This window comes from Ursus arctos, unplaced genomic scaffold (genome assembly GCF_023065955.2).
Source record: "Ursus arctos isolate Adak ecotype North America unplaced genomic scaffold, UrsArc2.0 scaffold_22, whole genome shotgun sequence".
Classification (NCBI taxonomy): domain Eukaryota; kingdom Metazoa; phylum Chordata; class Mammalia; order Carnivora; family Ursidae; genus Ursus; species Ursus arctos.
This window is the reverse complement of record NW_026622897.1, coordinates 33,630,694-33,650,551: the sequence shown is the minus strand read 5'-3', so window position 1 is coordinate 33,650,551 and position 19,858 is coordinate 33,630,694. Positions and strand designations below refer to the sequence as shown.

General features: G+C 45.6%; 1 protein-coding gene across 1 annotated transcript; it reads right to left on the bottom strand.

Annotated features, from left to right (window-relative positions):
• Positions 1-17,476: 17,476 nt before the first annotated feature.
• On the bottom strand, positions 17,477-19,003 carry LOC113259730 (lysine-specific demethylase 4D-like). The gene has a single exon (XM_026505234.3). The coding sequence runs from the start codon at positions 19,001-19,003 to the stop codon at positions 17,477-17,479; it is 1,527 nt and encodes a 508-aa protein (XP_026361019.2).
• Between the last annotated feature and the right edge of the window lie 855 nt (positions 19,004-19,858).

Here is a 19,858-nt window from a genome sequence, read left to right as displayed (position 1 = left end):
TCCTCCAAGTCTGAAATGATAGTAATAGCAAAAAAATAATTAAAGGTAATAATAATGTTATTAAAGCAATACAAAATAAGAACAACAGTAATACCAAGATTTTGTTGCATGCCCTTTTTTTTTAAGATTTATTTATTTATTTTAGGACACCTGGGGGGCTCAGTCGGTTAAGCATCAGCCTTCAGCTCAGGTTGTGATCCCAGGATCCTGGGATCAAGTCCCGCGTCGGGCTCCCTGCTCCTCAGGACCTGCTTCTCCCTCTCCCTCTGCCTCACACTCCCTGTCTCTTGTGAATAAACAAATAAAATCTTCCAAAAAAATAAAGATGTATGTATTTATTTTAGAGAGAAAGCACGCAAGCGAGTAGGGAGAGGAGGCAGAGGGAGAGAATCCTCAAGCCGACTCCCCACGGAGTGCGGATTCCCTTCATCGTCGCCAGGCTCGGTCCCACAACCCATGAGATCACGACCTGAGCCAAAACCAAGAGTCGGTCACTCAACCAACTGAGCCACCCAGGAGCCCCTGCTGTGTGCTTTTTTGCCAAACACTGGTGATGTTACGTTTTTAAAAACACATATTCAACAAGAAGTTGTGACTAGCTTGTTCTTAACTTCGAGCTGGTCACTCCTGTTTTACTTACAGTGACTTATGTGATCGTCACGATCCCTCTTGTGGGTACTGCTATTATCGTTTCCATGTTCGGGAAGAGGAAGCTGAAGCAGAGACCAGGCAGCTCACCAAGGTCACGGTTTGTAAGCGTAGTGCGGGCTGTGTGCTGGTAACCACCCTGCTAGACCGTCTCTCCAGGCAGCTGGGGCCTCAGACTTGTGAGTCACCTGCTCGTGGTCACACTAATGAGTGGCAGAGCTGGGCTTCAAATCTCCGTCGGCTTGACTCTGCAGACTGACCTCTTGGAAGGAAAAATGAATGATGTGTATAACCTGCAAGTCGGTGTTCTTGGCACACTGCCAATACAGTAGCTGTGTTTCCTGGTGTCTTTAGCTCTTTCTTTTACCTTTCTTCTAGATAATCAGCGTGAACTGTAGATAAGCAGTTTGGGGATGTCTTTGTCTATTCGGGCTGCTATAACAAAATACTATAAACTGGGTGTCTTAACATTTATTTCTCAGAGTTCTAGAGACTAGATGTCCGAGATCAGGGTGCCAACATGGCTGTGTTCCTGGTGAGGGCCCACTTCCTGGTTTCCAGACCGCCACCTTCTTGCTGTATCCTCAGATGGTGGAGACAGGAATCATCTCTCTCAGGTCTCCTCTTAGAAGGGCATTAATCCATTCATGAGGGCTTTACCCTCATGACTTAATCACTTCCCAAGGTCCCACCTGCAAATATCATCATACTGGGGATTAGGGTTTTAGTATATGAATTTTGGGGGAACACGTTCAGTCCATAGCTGGGGGTGGGGAGACAGAATGGAACACAGGGAATGGAACTTAAATGACCCAGCTCCCTAAAGGAGCCAAGGAACGTCAATGCGATGGACAGAGGAAGGGAGGCCCTTCCTGACAGTAAGCTACATTCACTTTCCAGAGTGAAGCAGCCAGAGGGGAAAACTCAAAGCCAGCCCCCTTCCCTCTGCAGAACCGCCGAGAAGGAATAGAAATGTCTTGAGCAGTCCTTGTTTTCCCCAAACGGTGGCATGTGTCCATTTGTCAGGCACCATTGAGAAAAAGCAAGCAAGAGGGCTGCCATGTGCCCAGGGACAGACAGAAACAGCTCTGAGAGCCCCACGGGGCTTTGGCCCTGAACTTGAGGCTGTGCACTCCCCAAAAAAGTTCCATCTCTGAAGGAGCTCTAACACCAGCATCTTGGGGAGAGCCTGGATATTGTTATGGTTGCTGAGAAGCAGCTGTGGCATGGAGAAACTGCCTATTGCTTGTCTGTGTCTCCGGGCAGATCGTAAATTCTGTATTATGTTGTTTCCTGAGTACCTAGTACAGTGCCAGGCAGTGATGGTGCTTAACAATGTTTGTTGAGCACATGAATGAATGAATTGTATTTGGAATATGAGACATGGAGCTAATTCTCTGGCTCTGCAAGTTATTTCAACACCCTAGCTTAGAACTGTATATCTTATTTTGAAACATAATTAATACAAAAGCAATGATGCTGTCATACTGTTCACTGATTTTAGCTGTTTCTTATGATGCTAACCCTTTTCTCAATTCTATCGATTGTTTAGAGTCATTTAAATTTCATTCAACCAACAATACTCATTGAGTTGTCACCACACAGAGAAAACCAAGAGAGATAATAACTAACTGTACTAATCTGGTGTAATCCACAGGATAAACCAGAGGTAAAATAAAGTTCTTAGGGCCCTAGGGGGTCATAGGTAAGTACAGTGGAGGTGATATCACCACAAGAGAAGGACAGTTAGGCCAACTGGCTCCTAAGGAGCTTCTCAGGAAGGAGAAACGTACTCAGTAGACCTTTGACATTCACAGGGAATGGATCCTGACATCTTCGCCAATTCCTAATGTTGGTGCTTTCCTGAATATTAACCTCATCTGGATCTGGGATTTTCCTGTGCGTAGCCTCACTCTAAATCTACCAGTTGTTCAACTCTCACACCTGATCGTCCACCATCTAGCTGTTTTGCTAGAAATTCCTGCTGCAGGTGCCCGAGGAGCGAGGTGTCTCCTTCCTTCACACTAGCTTCATAGCTCTCTGCATTATTCAAACGTGGGCCTCAGCAAAGCTCCAGAATATTGACTGCACGCCATTCATCTGAGTTGCTCCTAAGTAGCGGAAATGGCTGTTAACTTAGGGACTGCCAGGGACCCGCTGTGTCTGCTGGAGCCCAGCTGACGACAGAACAAGGCTTAAGTTCCTCCCATGAGTCCGACACACGTCGCGTGAATGGATACAGCAGGGAACCGAAACCTGTAGAGCTCCTGCTCTCAGGATTTGTTTGGTAGGGAAGACAGACCAGTTCCAGAGCTGGCTGTGAATTATGAATGATTTCAAAGGTTCTCTGGTCCCCAAATTCTTCTATCTCCAGCTTCCCTAGAACACCAACCACCATCATCACTGGGTATCTTCTAGAGTGGCGGGCATGAAGTGAGTTAGGGTATTCTGTGCCTATCCCCCAGTCCGGATCCCTGCCGAGACTCCCGCTCCCCCGCTGCTGCTCTCCACTCCCCTTTGCTGATCTGTGAGCAGAGTGAGGATGCCCCCACCTCAGGGCACTTACATGTATTGTCCCTCAGCCTATAATGGTGCCCCCACTCCCTCATCCTCATGGTACACGTGAAGACCACAGCCCCAAGAGACCGTCTCAAGGTCTCTTCCCATAGCCCTAAAAAGGCTACCCTATCAACTATAGTAGCCCTGTCACCTTCTAACCCCTTACTCTGCTTTTACTTCCCTTATAGCCCTTAAGACTACTTGACATGTTACTGTATGTCACTTTTTTTAAAAAAATTTTATTTATTTAGTTGTCAGAGAGAGAGAGTAAACACAAGCAGAGGGAGCGGCAGGCAGAGGGAGAAGCAGACTCCCCACCAAACGGGAAGCCCAATGTAGGACTGAATCCAGGTCCCCGGGATCATCACCTGAGCCTAAGGCAGATGCTTAACTGACTGAGCCACCCAAGCATCCCTGTATGTCACTTTTTAAAATGAGAATCTAAGCTCCAGGAGAGTTGAAAATTTGCCTTTTTCACTGTTGTGTCCCCAATTCCGAGAACAGTGCCTGCTACACAGTAATTGCCCAGTAACATGCTGACTGACTGACTGCCTGGGCCCTGAAAGGGCCATCACACAGGATGTGAATCTTTTGAGAAGAGGCTGTGAGAGATGGGACCGAGAAAAGATGCTCCCTGAGGACTACAGGCCTGGATGTAGAGCTGGTCTGGGCAGGGGCCCTGAACATTAGGGCACAGGATCCTGGAGGCCAGCAAACCAGGGGTGAGGAAAGGAAATGCAGAAACCCGACAACACAAATGTTGGGTTTGCTAGAGTGGCCCCTCCAAAGCATACCCTTACCCTCCAGGGCTCAGCTCCGCTCCTCCCCAGTCCTCCCTGAAATCGCTTATCTTTGTAGTACCCGCCACTTACTGAGGGTATAGTGAGAAGGGTGTCGCTAGCACCCCGCAGTGAGGGGCAGTGCGGGACGAGAGCATGTGAGGAATTTCAGGGTGAGAGGCTGGTGTGCAGCATGGGACAGCCAGGCTGCCGGAGTGAGGGGCTGTTCCTCACCCCGGTTCTGTTCAACTCCGATCGGTTTCCTTTCGGCTTATCTCTGTTGCCAATTCCTTGCAACGGTTTGTGGTTTCCTACTTCAAGTGATGAGAGGTAACCCAAACACTGGGGGAGAAAGCAACTTCAAATCCATACATAGCTACAATCCAGTGAAATAAATATCGTGCTGCAGGCCTTTCTGAATATCTGGAAAGGACTCCGTTCACACACGGAGACAGAAACGGTGTCGTGGTTACTCCTTCTGAACAATGCAGTGTCCAGATAGACAAAGCCATAACTGAAGCATTTTAATAAGTATAACAGGAGTCCCGAGACCCAAACACCAACCTCTGCAAGTAGTGGATGTGTCCGGCTTCTCCTGTCCATCTCACAAGTTTGGGCTTGTAGGTAATAATGATACCAGCTAATATTTCTTTAGCACAAGTTATGTTCACACTGGCCTGAGCTGGTTGTGGCCGCCTCGAGCACAGGTGCAATGTGCTAACAGCTGCCTTTGCCTAAGGAGGGAAGTGGAGAGTCAGAGGAAAGAGCCGATTTACTGACAGATTACTCAACACATCAGTGTAGGAGTCTGAAAAAACGTTGGGTCTTCTGGGTCTTGAGCCGGGCTGAAATCTTGACCTTGCCTTGGTAAGATTACAACAGGGCCAAACATGACAAGGAGTGGAATTCGCAAACAAGCATATGTGACCTTTTGTACAAATACGTGGCAGATCATGAGAAAAAGAAAGAAGTTTTCTACCAGGAAAAATAATGGGTGGAGGAGAGTTGGGCATTTTCTTACAAAGCTAAATATACTTTTACCATGTGGTCCAGCAATTGCATTCCTTGGTATTTACCCCAATGAGCTGAAACTTCCATCTACACACACAAACTTGCACAAGAGTCTTTAGAGTAGTTTTATTCATAACTGCCGAAACTTAGAAGACGCCCTTCAGCAGGCGAGTGAATAAATAAACGGTGTACGTTCATACAATGGGATATTATTCGGCACTAAAAAGAAAGGAGCTATAAAGCTACAAGACGTGGAGGAAACTTAAAGTAAATGACTAAGAAAGAAGCCAGTCTGAAAGGGTACATATTGTATGATTCCAACTAGATGACATTCTGGAAAAGGCAAAACGCTGGGGTCAGTACAAAGATCAGTGGTTGCCAGGGGTTTGGGAGGAGGAAGAGAAGATCAGGCAGAGCACAGAGGATTTTTAGGCACTAAAACGATTCTAAGCGGCACTCTAAGGGTAGACACACGCCATTGTACATTGGTCACAATGAACACCTCCAAGAGTGAACCCTGAGGGAACTATGTAACTACAGACTCTGGGTGATAAGGATAGGTCAGTGCAGATTCATCAATTCTTTTTTTTTTTTTTTAAGATTTTATTTATTTATTCAAAAGAGTGAGGGAAAGAGAGACAGAGAGCATGAAAGGGAGGAGGGGCAGAGGGAGACAGGGAGAAACAGACTCCCCGCTGAGCGTGGAGCCTGAACGGGGCTGGATCCCAAGAGCCGGAGATCAGGACCCATGCCAAAGGCAGAGGCTTAACCGACCAAGCCACTCAGGCGCCCCCAGCTTCATCAACTCTACCAACTGTACCACATTGGTATGGATGCTGGTGGAGGAGGCTGGGAAGGAGTATATGGAAGTCTCTGATTTTGCTGTGAACTACTCCAAAATAAATAAATAAATAAATAGATAAATAAATAAATAAAGTCAATTAATTAAAAAAAAAGTCATGGGTAAGCCTGTGAGGGGGGTGCTGAGGGCAGCCGTAGAACCAAGCAGCTGAGAAAGTATCCGTCGCGCGTCCTTGGCCTCGCGCTTGCCCTAGACGCAGCGAGGGTGTGTGCCGCACTCCCAGACAAACCGAGCAGCTCCTGCGTGTCCGCGGCCAGGACATGCCGCAGTCTTGCACAGAGCTCTCGCACTGTAATTTTGGTGCAGAGAACATCAGTGAGTGCTTGCTGCAGCTCACCGACCAGAAGGTGGCAAAGCACAGGTCCAAATGACATTCTCTGACTCTAAGCCCAGTTCTCCCCTCTCAGTCACTACTAGCAAGGGAAAAACAGTGACTAGGGAAAGGTTTGCTTTTTCAAATGCACCTTGCTTCAGAATCAGCTTTGCACATCTGCAGCCAGAGCGGGTACAGCGATGACCCGAGTTTGTGGACGGAGGGAAAGCATAAAGCCTCCTCCACAGCATGATGGTTTCTTTCCTTGACATCAAAAGGAAAGTCAGAAGCTACAGGGGAGGAGGTAGGGAAGATGAATGGATAGAGAATCATGATTACTCTCCAGGGTGACAGCCTTCCCAGAATTTCCCATACCAAGGACAGCAGGCCATTTGTAATGGACAAGCAGAGTCCCGACATTAACGGGAGTCGCCCTGGGGAGTCACTGTCTGTGTGATGGTGAGGAAGGCTAGCCTGCGCAGGTCTGGAGTCAGGCCACAGCGACGCCATGTGGAGTGGCCCTGGCCCAGGCAACCTGGCTCAATTGTCACAGCCACCAGCTTGAACCAGCCTCATGCACCGGGTTTACTGGTGGGAGGGCTGAGGGGCCAGCAGGTGCAGAAATGCGGAGGGGTCGGGGAGGCAAGCAGTGGGAGCAGCCGGAGTAGAAGGCATTATGCTCTCCAGGACTAGGGCCTCACTACGGTGCCTTTCATTTGCTAGCTGCCAGTCTGAGGATCCAGCTCCAACTCACTTCTTGGTGTCCTCACTGCGGTGCCTTGTGTCTTTTAAAGTTGTGTCTCATGTGGGGCACGATGTCCTATGTAACTGCTAAGGAGTTTTCTCTCCCACAGGACGGACGGTCTTCCTTGGCCAGCGGCAAATCTCAGGGCCCCAAAGATGTGGTGTCACTCACTGTCCTGCGGCCCATCTTACAACAGAAGCCCAAACAGGAGGCACGCAGAGCCCACACAGCCCCACACATTGGACATTTCCAGACAGCAGAGCCTCACTCCACAGTTCTGGTTGCATATTTAGAGAAACAAGTCCCCTCTAGACCCAGGCAGGCTTCCCCAAGACTCCTTCTTGTCTGCCATGCATCCCAGGGACTAAGGCCCATCTCCCCACCTCTTCATGGCCACACCATCTCATTCTTCTGTCTCCAAGCCTGGCTGGAGAAAGAGAAATTCCCCTACCTCCCTATTTCGTTGCTGCTCCAGGAAAACAAAGGCTTCACTCCTTACAGCTGCAGGAGAGCAGAGGGAAGCAGCACACACACACACGCACACACACACACACGCGCGTGTGCACACACACATCCAGTGCTTTACAAAGGTCTTGTCTTAATGTCATTCGTCTTTCAGCTCTCTGCCCAGATGGTAATTTTAGGTGTCCTTTGAACTTTCTCTTCTATTTTTATTCTAAGAGTGCTCACCTAAAATCTTTCTTATTCTGACCCAGACTTTTCCAAAGGTGATGCAGAACCCATATTCCCAGGTGGTCCCTACAATCAAGATAAAATGTTAATTACTGTCAGTTGAGTATATGGTAGTATACGGTCATCACTGTTAAAAGATGGTTTAAAGCACTAGCTAATAAGATCCTCACAGCAATCTGTGAAGTGGGCATAGTGTCCCATTTTACAGACAGGAGTCTGAAGCTCTGAGAGGGTGAATTAACCTGCTCAAGTCCCATTACTTTTAGGGAGTGTCAGAGCTAGGATTTGAACCTGGTGGATGCCAAGCCTAATCTTTTTGACCACAACAAGCTCAGAGGTGCAAAGGAAATCAGGAACTTAGGCTACTCATCGCCAGAGATCCAGAACTCAGCAGCATTCAGGAGCATTTTTGGAGAAGTCTGTCAGAAACATAATAGCGTTTTGCAAACTCCACTTTGGCCCAGTGCTGGAATGATTGTTAACAGCGTCAAGTCGTGGCACAAATGAGGCAACCAGGAAGGACTGGAAGGGACGGGAGGAAGCAAGGTCCAGGGGCCGTTCAAGGACTCTGAGCTGCGGAAGCCTTAGCACGATGACAGGTTGCAGGCCTCAGGTCCCCAGCATTGTCCTGGGGCGGGACTAGCCTCCAGGTCCCGAGCTGGGCACACTGTGCCCACCCAGGCGCATCTTGGCCCCGGGCCGGGGCAGCCGACTCCTGAGCCTCCTGTTCCTGGGGACTAGGATGAGGACAACGCCCCTGTCTGCCAGGGGGGCAGCTGGGTGGAGATTCCAGGCAGAACTCCCTCCAGGCACTCAGCTCCCAGGCTGCCCACACTCCTGCTCCAATGGTCCTGAATGGTTCCCAGCTTTCAGAGTTTTGATCATATAAAGAGCCATCGATTTTTAATGCCATAATTTGGTGGTTTGTATAAGCGTTTCTTTAAATATTTTTGCTCCAAATCCTCGTAATCCACCTATGCCTGGATCTGATACTTGGGCTTTTTTCCCACAGCTCGGCCTTTTCTTTCCTTGTATTTAGTGAACAGACTCCGCTCCCCCTTGCCCCCTGCTGGACAGGAGTGGCTATTGCAGCGGTATCAGACGTTCTGGTTTCCCATTTCTCAGACAGGCCTGTTCTGTGCCTGAGTTTGGATTCCGTGTTCCCTGTAAGCAACGTATTTCTGAAATATTTAAATATTTTTCACGACTGGAGGAAATGTCATTATTGTAAAGCTTAGATTCTAGATGCCATGTTCCTGAGATGCTATGGTTTCAAATGAATAAGCATCAAAGTCTTACATCCCAAATCTGTTCTGGATATGGCTGAAGTTGCTGGAGGTCCACATGAAACCACCATCGCGAAAACGTAAGTATAAATCACTACAATGATAAAGCCTCTCGTATATGTCACGAACCACCGCCAATTCTAACGTGAACTCTTTAAGCAACTAAAATGATAAGGATACCTCCCAGTTTGCCAATTCGTTCAGAAACTAAATCCTATTTTCAGCAGTTTCTTGCACAAAGGAAATGGGATATTTTTTGGCTGGCATTTTAATCAAAAAATATTACTGAAGATAGACATAGTGGAAAGAATAATTTTATTCAATCAGCTGCAGTATAATTCCATTGCCCTCAGACCCATTAGACTTTAAATGTTCTTTTTCACTGGTAGTAAACCCCAGTTTGTTATCATCTCACTGAAAAAAAAAAAACAGAAACAAAAAAAAACTATTTGGGATAAAAATATTTCTTTCAACCTGAAGATGAAAAGGTACAAAAACCTACATGCTTAATAGTGTGAAGATTTGATGAAAATTTTTAAAATGTTCTTAATCACCAAACTAAAAAGTAAAGATTTAAAAAAAAATTTTAAGATTTTATTTATTTATTTATTTATTTGACAGAGAGACAGCCAGCGAGAGAGGGAACACAAGCAGGGGGAGTGGGAGAGGAAGAAGCAGGCTCATAGCGGAGGAGCCCGATGTGGGGCTCAATCCCATAACGCTGGGATCACGCCCTGAGCCGAAGGCAGACGCTTAACGACTGTGCCATCCAGGCGCCCCAAGATTTAAAAATTTTTAAAAATTTTAGACACCATTTCAAATGTAAATAGTTCTTGCCCTAATCTCTTTTCCATGTTTGTTTGTTTGTTTGTTTTAAAGAACAAGGGTGGAGGAATAAACAATTGTCCAATAATATGCAATCCTGATTTCACACGAGCATTTTCCAATATCCGGAAATATGCTTTCCTCTTTGAATGAAACCTCAAAATGAAGTAGCATGAATTGATGGCTCTATGTGTTCTGTCAAAAATTGATTTCACTCAGCACTATTCTCATCCAATCCCTCAATATCGTTCAAAATCATTCATATCAAACTCTAGTTTACTCCTTCAGTTTCCCCGAAAAATAAAGACTGCCTGATAAAATCTGTCTTTAAAACTTCTTTTTAAAAAGGTTTTATTTATTTATTTTATTTGAGAGAGAGAGCGAGAGAGCACGTGCAAGCAGGGGGTGGGGGGCAGAGGGAGAGGGAGAGAGAAAGAGAATCTTAAGCTGGTTCCACGCCCAGCATAAAGGCAGAGCTGGGGCTTGATCTCATGACCCTGAGGTCACAACCTGAGCCAAAACCAAGACACTTAACTGAGCCACCCAGGAGCACCTGTCTTTAAAACTTGAACATGACAGCATAGCAAAACTAGTTACCACCCATGACACAATTACTTAGTGTGTGTGTGTGTGTGTGTGTGTGTGTGTGTATTCATTTTTAATCCATGAGAAATAGAAACTCCATCTATCACAATTTCCAATGCAAAAATTAGAAAATGGTTCCACAACTGAAAAGCAAAAGCTTTAAACTTTTAACAGAGAAAGTTCTCCCTTTCTATCAATTTCACACATTTAACAAGGAAAAAAAACACAGAATAGTACATAGCCTATCTTCCACTGATCTGAAATCCCGATTTCAAATAAGACACTCCCAGACCCATAAAGTGTTTTCTCATTGGAGCCATTTTCAAAATGAAAAGGAATGGGGTGATAAGCATGTAACATTTTATTTATTTTATTTTTATTTTTTAAGTAAGCTCTATGCCCAAGGAGGGGCTTGAGCTTAGGACCCTGAGATGAAGAGTCACGGGCTGTACTGACTGAGCCGGCCACGAACCCGGCCGTAACACTCTAATTCAGTCAGCTGTATCCTAACCCAATCCCATGGCTCCTCACTGTAATTCAAGATAGAGTTAAAATTAAAAGCCACGAAAAGGTAGAACGGTAAGGATCCATAGAAAGTTTTGGTCAGGAGAGAGATGAAAAACTCTAGCTAGATGATTTCACTATATCATTGACTCAAATAAATAGGAATTGAGTGACTATAGTGCTTACGGTATCAAGGTAAATTCAATGGAAAACACATAAATGAATCAAAAGATGTTTCTTTCCATGGGGAAGATAAGACAAGTGCAGAATTAGCACTAATTGACAAGTTGGATTTGAATAATGACCGTAGTATTTACTAAATGGTGACCTTAAGCATTTTATCCAACTTTTCTATAATTTTATTTCTTCATCCATATAATGAGGTAAATAACACCCTCTACTATATAGGGTGATTTTCTGTATTAAATGATCTGCTGATCTTGATGCTTGGTATGGTTCCTGGCATATTGTCTGTGGGCCACAACCTATTATAGAGTGTTGCGGAAGTTCAGAGGAGAGCGGTCCAGTATAATTTAGGAACCTTCGTTAGTAAGTAGGGATCAAGGTCATCTGCCTCAAATTGAGAGGAGCGATAAAATGGAAGTTCTGGAAAAGGTAGAAAGTTTAAAATACAGTACACCTTTGAACAATGTGGAGGTTAGTGATGACAATACCCCACACAGTTGAAAATCTAATATAACTTTGACTCCTCCAAAACTTAACTACTGTTGACCAGAAGCCTTACTGATTACATAGTCAATTAACACATATTTTGTGTTATTTGTATTATATACTGAATTTTTACAGTAAAGTAAACTGAAGAAAATGTTATTAAGAGAATCAAAAGGAAGTGGGGCGCCTGGGTGGCTCAGTTGGTTAAGCATCTGAATCTTATTTTCAGCTCAGGTCTTGATCTCAGGGTCAAGAGATCGAGCCCCATGTTGGGCTCAGCACTGGGCAAGGAGTCTGCTTAAGATTCTCTCTCTTCCCCTTCCCCGCATCCCCTGCTCACACTCTCTCTCTAATAAGAAAAAGAGAGAGAGAGAGAGAGAGAATCAAAATGAAGAGAAAATACATTTCCAGTACTGCACTGTATTTATCGGAACAAATCCACAGATAAGTAGACTCTCAAAGTTTAAACTCACGTTGTTCAGGGTCAACTAACTGTAATGACTGTGTGCGGGTGACCACCAGACATAAACAAGAAAAACATGAAAGGTTACAAGCTTACCTCTTCCCTTTCTTAAATGATCTTTATCCTCACCCCAACTTAGTCACCCTGAGACCTGACTTCAAGAATCCTTAACCAATACTGACTACCCTTTCAGTTTACATAAAATATACCCAATATTTTTTTTTTTACCTAATTGAAAATCTCCAAATGTCTCGTTCTCTTGGTTCTCTCCTTTTTGCTACTCATTTTAGATGAACAACAAAGGTTTGATTGAATTTTTCTCCCAAGAAGTATCTGGACAGCACAGAGCCCTGCTAGGGTAGAGTAAGAGAAAAAAAAGAAAGATATAACTAGCCTCCCCCTTGGGTTTTCCCGGTATTTAATCATACCTACGAAAAAAAAAAAGACTAATTTTGTCACTTCCCTTCTATCACTTAAAGTTCCAATATTTTGCTTTGGTTTGTATCTCTAATTCTATTTTAATTGCTGGTAGAAATGTCTCAAATATTTCTATCTTCAGCAAAATGCTGGCTTTGGGGCTAAAATAGCTAACTAGATAGAGAAAATGCTTTCATTTAAAGGAAGAGTTTCTTCATTGATTCTTACGTGGGAGTGTGTTTAAAACAAGGTGGAGTGTTGAATTTTGTCCAATGGGTAGCAGCATCCATGGAAATGGTCATATAACTTTTTTTCTTAGAACTATTAATAAGGTAAGTTATATTACCAGATTTTCTTATTTTAAACCATCCTTGCCCTCCTGCAATAAACCCTATTTGGTCATTATGTCATTTTTATAATGTAGTTACATCGTCTTAGCTAATTTTAATTTAAGACTTTTGCATGGATGTTCATAATGAACATTTGCCTAGTATTTGCTCTCATTATGCAACTTATTAGGTTTTCCTATCAATGTTGTTCTTGCTTTAAAACTTTGAATTTTTGGGGGGCATCTGGGTGGCTTAGTTGGTTAAGCATCTGCCTTCGGTTCAGGTCATGATCTAAGGGCCCTGGGCTCGAGCCCCACATCGGGCACCCTGCTCAGTGGGGAGCCTGCTTGTCCCTCTGCTTCTGCCTCCCCCTGCCCCCCGCCAGCTCGTGCATGCTCCCGAGATTGCACTCTCTCTCTCAAATAAATAAATAAAATCTTTAAAAAAAAAAAACTTGAATTGTTTTCTTCTTTTTGAATGCCAGAAGAGATTTGGAAATACCTGCCTTGTAAAGGTCTCACCATTATGCTGTGAAAAATCATCTGGCACTAGTGATTTTGAAGAGGCAGATTTTTCAAATATGTTTCTATATTTCCTACATTGAAATTTATGTTTTAGATTTTCTTTCTTTTTTGAAATCAGTTTCAATCAATTTTTCCTAGAAAATTATCCATATTACCTGATCTTTTTGTTGATTTATTTGTTAGTTTGTATTTTTTCTAACTCAATAATTAATATTATAAATTCCTTCTTGCTACTTCCTTTGTTTTTTCTCTAACTTTATGAGACAGATGCTTAGTCCAGTTATTTTTATTCTTTTAATTTTATTGATAAAATATTTAAGGCTGTAAATTTTCCTTAATGCAGTATTAAGGAAAATTTACACATATTTCTATGTGTATTTCATTCATTTTTAAATCTAAAACCTTGCCGACAATGATTCTCGGGTCCCAGGGATCCATCTTAGCACTCTACAAGTATTAAGTCATAGAACCAACACACCAATCATACGAGGTAGGTGCTGTTAATCTCCCTGTTTCACAGCTGAGGAAACTGAGTCATCACCATAAAGTAATTTGCCAAGGTCACACGAAGTGGTAAGAGTGAAGCTAGGTTTCAAAATCAGGCAGTCTGACTCCAGAAGTCATATAATTAACCAATATTTATTCTGTTTCCTTGTTTCCTGGAAATATGGCTCAAATCAAGTCATTCAACTGAGAATTTTTAGCTTTCTAGGAAAAAAGGCCTCTATATTTTCTGATTTAAAAAATTAATTTCTAGTTTTTTTGTTTTTGTTTTTTATTTTAGAGAGAGAGCATGCGAGCAGGGTGGGGTGGTGCAGAGGGAGAGGGAAAGAACTCTCAAGCAGACTCCCCGTGCCCAGCACAGAGACCAATGCAGCTTGATCCCGGGACCCCACGATCACCACCTGAGCCAAAACCAAAAGTCAGATGCCCAACGGACTGAGCCGCCCAAGCACCCCTAGTTTCTAGTGTTATTGCATGATAATCACTAAGGGTTTTTTCTTACTTTGTTTTTGGAATGTATCGATGCTTTTTTTTCACCTTAATATATTGTCAATTTTTGTGATTGATCCATTGGCACTTGACAAAAGTGAATATTACCAGGTACATAAGTTCTGCCTATTGTTAATGCTGTTTAAGTTTTGGCATCCTTACGTTTGTCCGTTTTTTCTGTCTTGCACCAGGTAAGGTAAAAAGGGTTCTGACCACCCAGTTCCGATGTGTGTCCCAGTTTCCCCACAGCACCACCGCCGATGCTCAAAACACCAGCAGGATGTCTGAGAACTCGACTCAATTCTGAAACTGCTAGGCATCAATTGTGCAGTTAGGTAGTCAGAGCCAGGGTCCCCAACAAGAAAATATGGAGTCAGGACAGCGAAAATAAAACAGCACTCACATCCTATTTTGCAGCTTAAACAGGACCGCACTGACATTCTGCTTTGTAGCCTTTGCAGAAATGATTTCTGTAAGACCTAAATTAAGACAATTAACCACAAAAGCATTTGTCAATATCACAGGCAAGGGGCAGTTAAGACACAAGCTCCCAGATGTCAGCAAAAAAGGACCATCAGCACGTGGACATTAACCTAATAGGTAGATAGATACGTGACCAAAGCCCTGATTGGCATGACTCAGCACAACTTCATTGCTTAAGAAAGTTCTGCAAAAGAGCTCATAAAACCCCCTAAACTTAGAAACTCCAGGGGCAACCCACTCAGGCCCCCATCCCTCTCTAGGAGCTTTATACTCTTGCTCAATAAGCTTTGCTTTGCTGCCCACCATTCTTCGTCTGGTCTATCTCTTCATTCTTCCAAGCAGCACGACCAAGAACCCGGGCGCTAAGGGGACAAAAATCCTGTAACAAAACTATCTACCTGGAGATAGCATCAGGTCTTACAGGTTAAAGGGTCAAGCCTGGGGCACCCCCTGCCTTTCTCCCCCATCTCACCCCTCACACACTTGCCTGTACTTCTGACCAACTAGCTATAAACCAGAGGTTCCCTTGACGCCTTCCTTTGGCTTGATTAATTTGCTAGAAGGGCTCACAGAATGCAGAAAACATTTTACTTACTACATCACCAGTTTTTTATAAAACAATATGACTCAGGAACAGCCGGATAGGAAAGATGCATAGGGCAAAGTATAGGGAAGGGGTGCAGAGCTTGCTGGCGCTCTCCCAGCACCCCAATGTATTCACCAACTTGGAAACTCTCCAAACCCAGTCCTTTTGGGCTTTTAGGGAGGTTTCATTACCTAGGCCTGTTTGGTTAAATCATTGGCCATTGGCAATTAATGCAACCTCCAGCCTCTCACCCCCTCCTTGGAGGTTATGCTGGTGGGACTGAAAGTCCCAACCCTCTAATCACAAGGTTGGTTTCTCTGGTTAGGCACAGTTAGGTGACCTAGGGGCATTCCAAAAATCACATCACTAACGTAACGAAAGACACCTTTATTGTTCTTATTTCTTATGAGATTCCAAGGGTTTTAGGAGCTCTATGCCAGAAACAGGGCCAAAGACCAAATGTATACTTATTATAAATCATAGTATGACATAAGGTGACAAATTCTCCCATTTTGATGTGATTCTTTCAACTTGTTTTACGTATGTTTTTAAATCTGCTTTTCATCTAAAAAGTAATGTACACTTTGTGGAAGTTGCATGGATATTCATGATGGCTGTATTTTCACAGTGAGACTTAGCCATTGGCATTATAAAAAGCCTTTCTCTGTACCTTTTGGCTTCGAATCCAGTTTGTCTGATATGAAGACGCATGACTCCTGCTTTCTGTTTGTGTTTTGTCATAGTTTTGCTTGTTCTTTTAACTATTCTGAATCACTCCATTTCAGACTGTTTTAAGAAAAACTGAGACATGGTACAAATTTAAAGAGTTTATTTGAGCAGAAATCAATTCCAATCAGGCAACATCCAATCTAGCAGGTAGAAAGGAGCTCCAGAATGAAAGGCTTTCATAGGCAGAAGGCAACAGGAACAAGGAAGTTATACTAGGCAAAAAATTGGGTTGGGTATTACAGGGTTACTTAAAGGATGAGAGGGGCGTAGCAGGCAGATAACCTAAGTAGCACTGGCCAGGCAATTCCCGATTAGCCGGTTTAAACCTCCATTTCTGAGAGAGCTTAAACTCTAAGTCTCTGTTTCATGACATGGGGCTTAGCACAAGACACTCCGTTTTGGACCTGTTGTCTTGTTTCAAATATATTTTAAGGATTTTAACCTTTGTTTTGCAAATACACATTATGGCTAACAACTTTAAGAAACATCAATAAAGTTAAAAATATCCCTGAAGCAGAATTGGCTGACAGACTCAATGAGGTCTAGTTTCAGCATGAGCAGTGGCCTGGGAGGTAGGGTGTGTGAAGCTGCAGAAGTGTGTGGAGTTCCTGGGGCTCAGTTACGGCTGTGGCAATGCCCACTGGAAGCCAGCAGCAGTGACTCAGAGGCCCAGAAGCAATATGAGGACGAAAGGGCTCATCAGATTCTCAGCAACACCTAATGTTGCCCCAAATTACTGTGGGGCAGATATCTTGGGGGTGACATCACAAACAAGTAGCATTGTGGCATCGAGGCCAAAGCAGAGACCACAGACCTTTCAATATTGGGGGTATTCAGGGCTGAGATTCCCTGAGAGGTACCACAACATTCTATGGGCAGCTGCTGGGAGCCACTCGCTGGGAGTCCTGGTTGCCCTAGCAGGAGAAAGTCTCTGGCATTTTGGTAACGTGTCTTTTCTAGAAGACAAAGTACCTCTATTGGGACAGGCCCAGCCCGGAGTTGTAGTTGATCTGGGAGCTTCTGTGCTTCCTGGGGTTGAGGGTCAGATACAGCCGTATCGGGCAAAATCTTCAAAAGTCATGAGCTCAAAGACTGAAGATCTTCCATCAGGGCTGAACACATCCCACGACTCAAAAAGGACAACTTCCTCTGGCTTTAATCCGAGAGGCTCAGAATCAGGGGTGCCAAAGATGCTGGCAACTGGAGCTGGGATTGGATCGATAGAGGCATAAGTGTGGTCCATCATTACAACCTCAGAGAGGGCCACAGGGGCCCTGCAGTCCCCATCAGCGTGCTGGGGAATCTTCTCCGAGTGCCATTGACATTAGGAGGAACACTGTCAAAGAAGGACACTGTGATACTGTCCAGGGATAGCAGGCACGGGCCAGGGTGCATCGGATTGTCAGGATCCAATGGGGGACCTAAGGGTTGAAGATCAGGGGCATAGCAGCACCCAGAAGCCTCAGCTGCTTACCGGAACCCAGGGCTCGGTGGTGCGGGCTGGTCCACCCAGCCTCCATCCACAGGAAGGGACTGAGCCTCACAGGGCTGACCCGTGTGCCCCGTTCCCACCGAGAGGCGCCTCTTGGCCCGGGCCTGGACGCTAGGCCCCCGAGCACCCTGCTCCCGAGGACGACGACCAGGACCACACCGGCCAGTGCAGGGCTGGAGATCTAGGGCAGAGGGATTGGGGGGCGGTGGCCGGGTGGGGCCAGGCTCCCGGGAGGCGCGGGCGGGCACAGCCCCGGACTGGGCATCAGGGGAAGAACTCTGGGCGGGCAAGGGGCGCTGGGAGGTCGGGCACAGAGGGGTGCGGCGGCTGGTGCCCTGGCCAGTGGCCACAGGCCGCGGGGCGCGCGGGACCCGGCGCGGGGGGAGGTGCCTCAGGCCCCGAGCGGCTCTCCCGGGGGCACGCACCTCCCTCCAGGCGCTCAGCTCCAGGCTGCCCAGCGCCGCGGGCTCCGTGTGGTCCACAGCCGCCCGGTCCTGCCCGCGCTTCCACAGCTCATAGCGTTCGGGCTGCAGGATGCGCACGAAGGCGTCCATGGAAAAGGTGACCCTGGCCTCCCCGCAGCTGCACTGAGACGCCACTTTGCCATAATCGATCCAGCGCGGGGTGGCGAAGTTGATGGCTTCCGCACAGTTGAAGCCATGGTTGAAGCCAGAGTGGTAGCCGTAGGGAAATGTCACCATGAACTCGCCAGCCTCCTGCGTGATCCGGCTGAAGGGGATCCCGTTGTCCTTGAGGACGGTGGGCGAGATGAGAGCCACCTTGTGCCGCAGGAAGGCCTCGCAGGTGCGGGCGCTGCCCGGGAAGAGCTCCGTGGCCAGGCGTTCCAGGCGCTGGCCGTGCTCTGGCGGCACCGCGTACCAAGTCTTGGGCTCCCCGAAGTGCAGGTAGTTGATGCTGTAAAGGTCCATGTCCTCCGTGTGCCAGGCGAACGTGGTCTTCCACATGCCAAAGTACAGGTAGGGGGTGTTGACGCCCTCGATGACCACGCCGCACTCCTGCTCCAGCAGGTCCTGAATGGTCCCCAGGTGTCCAAGGTTCCACTCTTTCGTGTTTTCGTCAAACAAGGAGCCGCTGATGTCAGCGCCGTAGATCGGAGAATCGTAGAGGCGGGTTTTCCAGTATTTTCGCTCCAAATCCTCAAAATCCGAGTGTGGTGGAGTCCGATACTTTCCGCTGTTTGCCAGTTGGCGATATTCCCCCACAGTCGTGGCTTTCTTCTTTTTGTGGTACTGGGTGAAGACGCCTGCCTGCCCGGACACCACCTGCTGGAGGGGAGCTGCTATTAAGATGTCACTGATGTCATCATAGGTCTGTCTGGCTTTCCATCCCCTGGGTGGAATCACCTTGGCGAGACCTGCTCGGTGTGCACCTTGGGATTCCATGTAAGTAATATATCTGTTGAAATCTTTAAATTCTTCTGTGGTTGGGTGGAAGGTCATGACCCTGTAACTTGGGTTCTGGGGACCATAGTGCTTAGACTTCATGGCTGCAATATAATAAACAGCCAGCTCCAGGGTTTTAGGTCGGTCTTAGATACCTGAGTGAGTAGGGGATTAATAGCTTCTCTATTCTTTCTTAAAAAAAAGAAAAAAGAAAAAAAAAGCTGTAGTATACCTATGAAGCAGTAATTCAGGCATGAACTTTTTTAAACAAATGAAGAGATATTTCTTCCAGGCTCACCAGTTCACCAGGAGTACGCCACTCTGGTGAGCATTTTGCGTCCAAAGGAACTAGAGTGTTCCCCAGGGGAGCGGGCACTCTGCGTCAAGCCCTAGCTTGGCCTGCAATTCCGTGCGGTTCCTCAGTTGGAGCTGCGTCTCTGAGGCCTCTCCTGATTCACAGCTGGCTCCTCACCCACTGTAGCAGGAAGTCTGTTCGAGAAAGTTTAAAGGCTAAATCTAAAGAAAAGAATACAGAATATTTGAAAAAATATAGATGACAAAAGAAACACTAATTTAGCAACAAGTTGAAGAAAATTGGTCTAGCAATATTCATTTCAAAATTGGAAAGGCAGTGCAAAAATTGCTCTGTCGGCAAGAATGGAAATTGGTGTAGCCCCTATGGAAAACAGTATGGAGGCTCCTCAAAAAATTAAATAGAGCTAACATACGGATCTAGCAACCCCACTTCCCAGTATATACCCAAAGGACATGAAAACGGAATATCAAAGAGGTATCTGTACCCCCCATGTTTATTGCAACATTATATGCAATAGCCAAGATATGGAAGCAACCCAAGTGTCTACCCATAGATGAATGGATAAAGAAGTGGTATATATACAATAGAATATTATTCAGCCGTAAAAGGGAATGAGATCTTGCCATTTGCAACAACATGAA

Coding starts and splice junctions, on each gene's coding strand:
- LOC113259730 (XM_026505234.3), bottom strand. CDS start 19,003: ATGAAGTCTAAGCACTATGGTCCCCAGAACCCAAGTTACAGGGTCATG.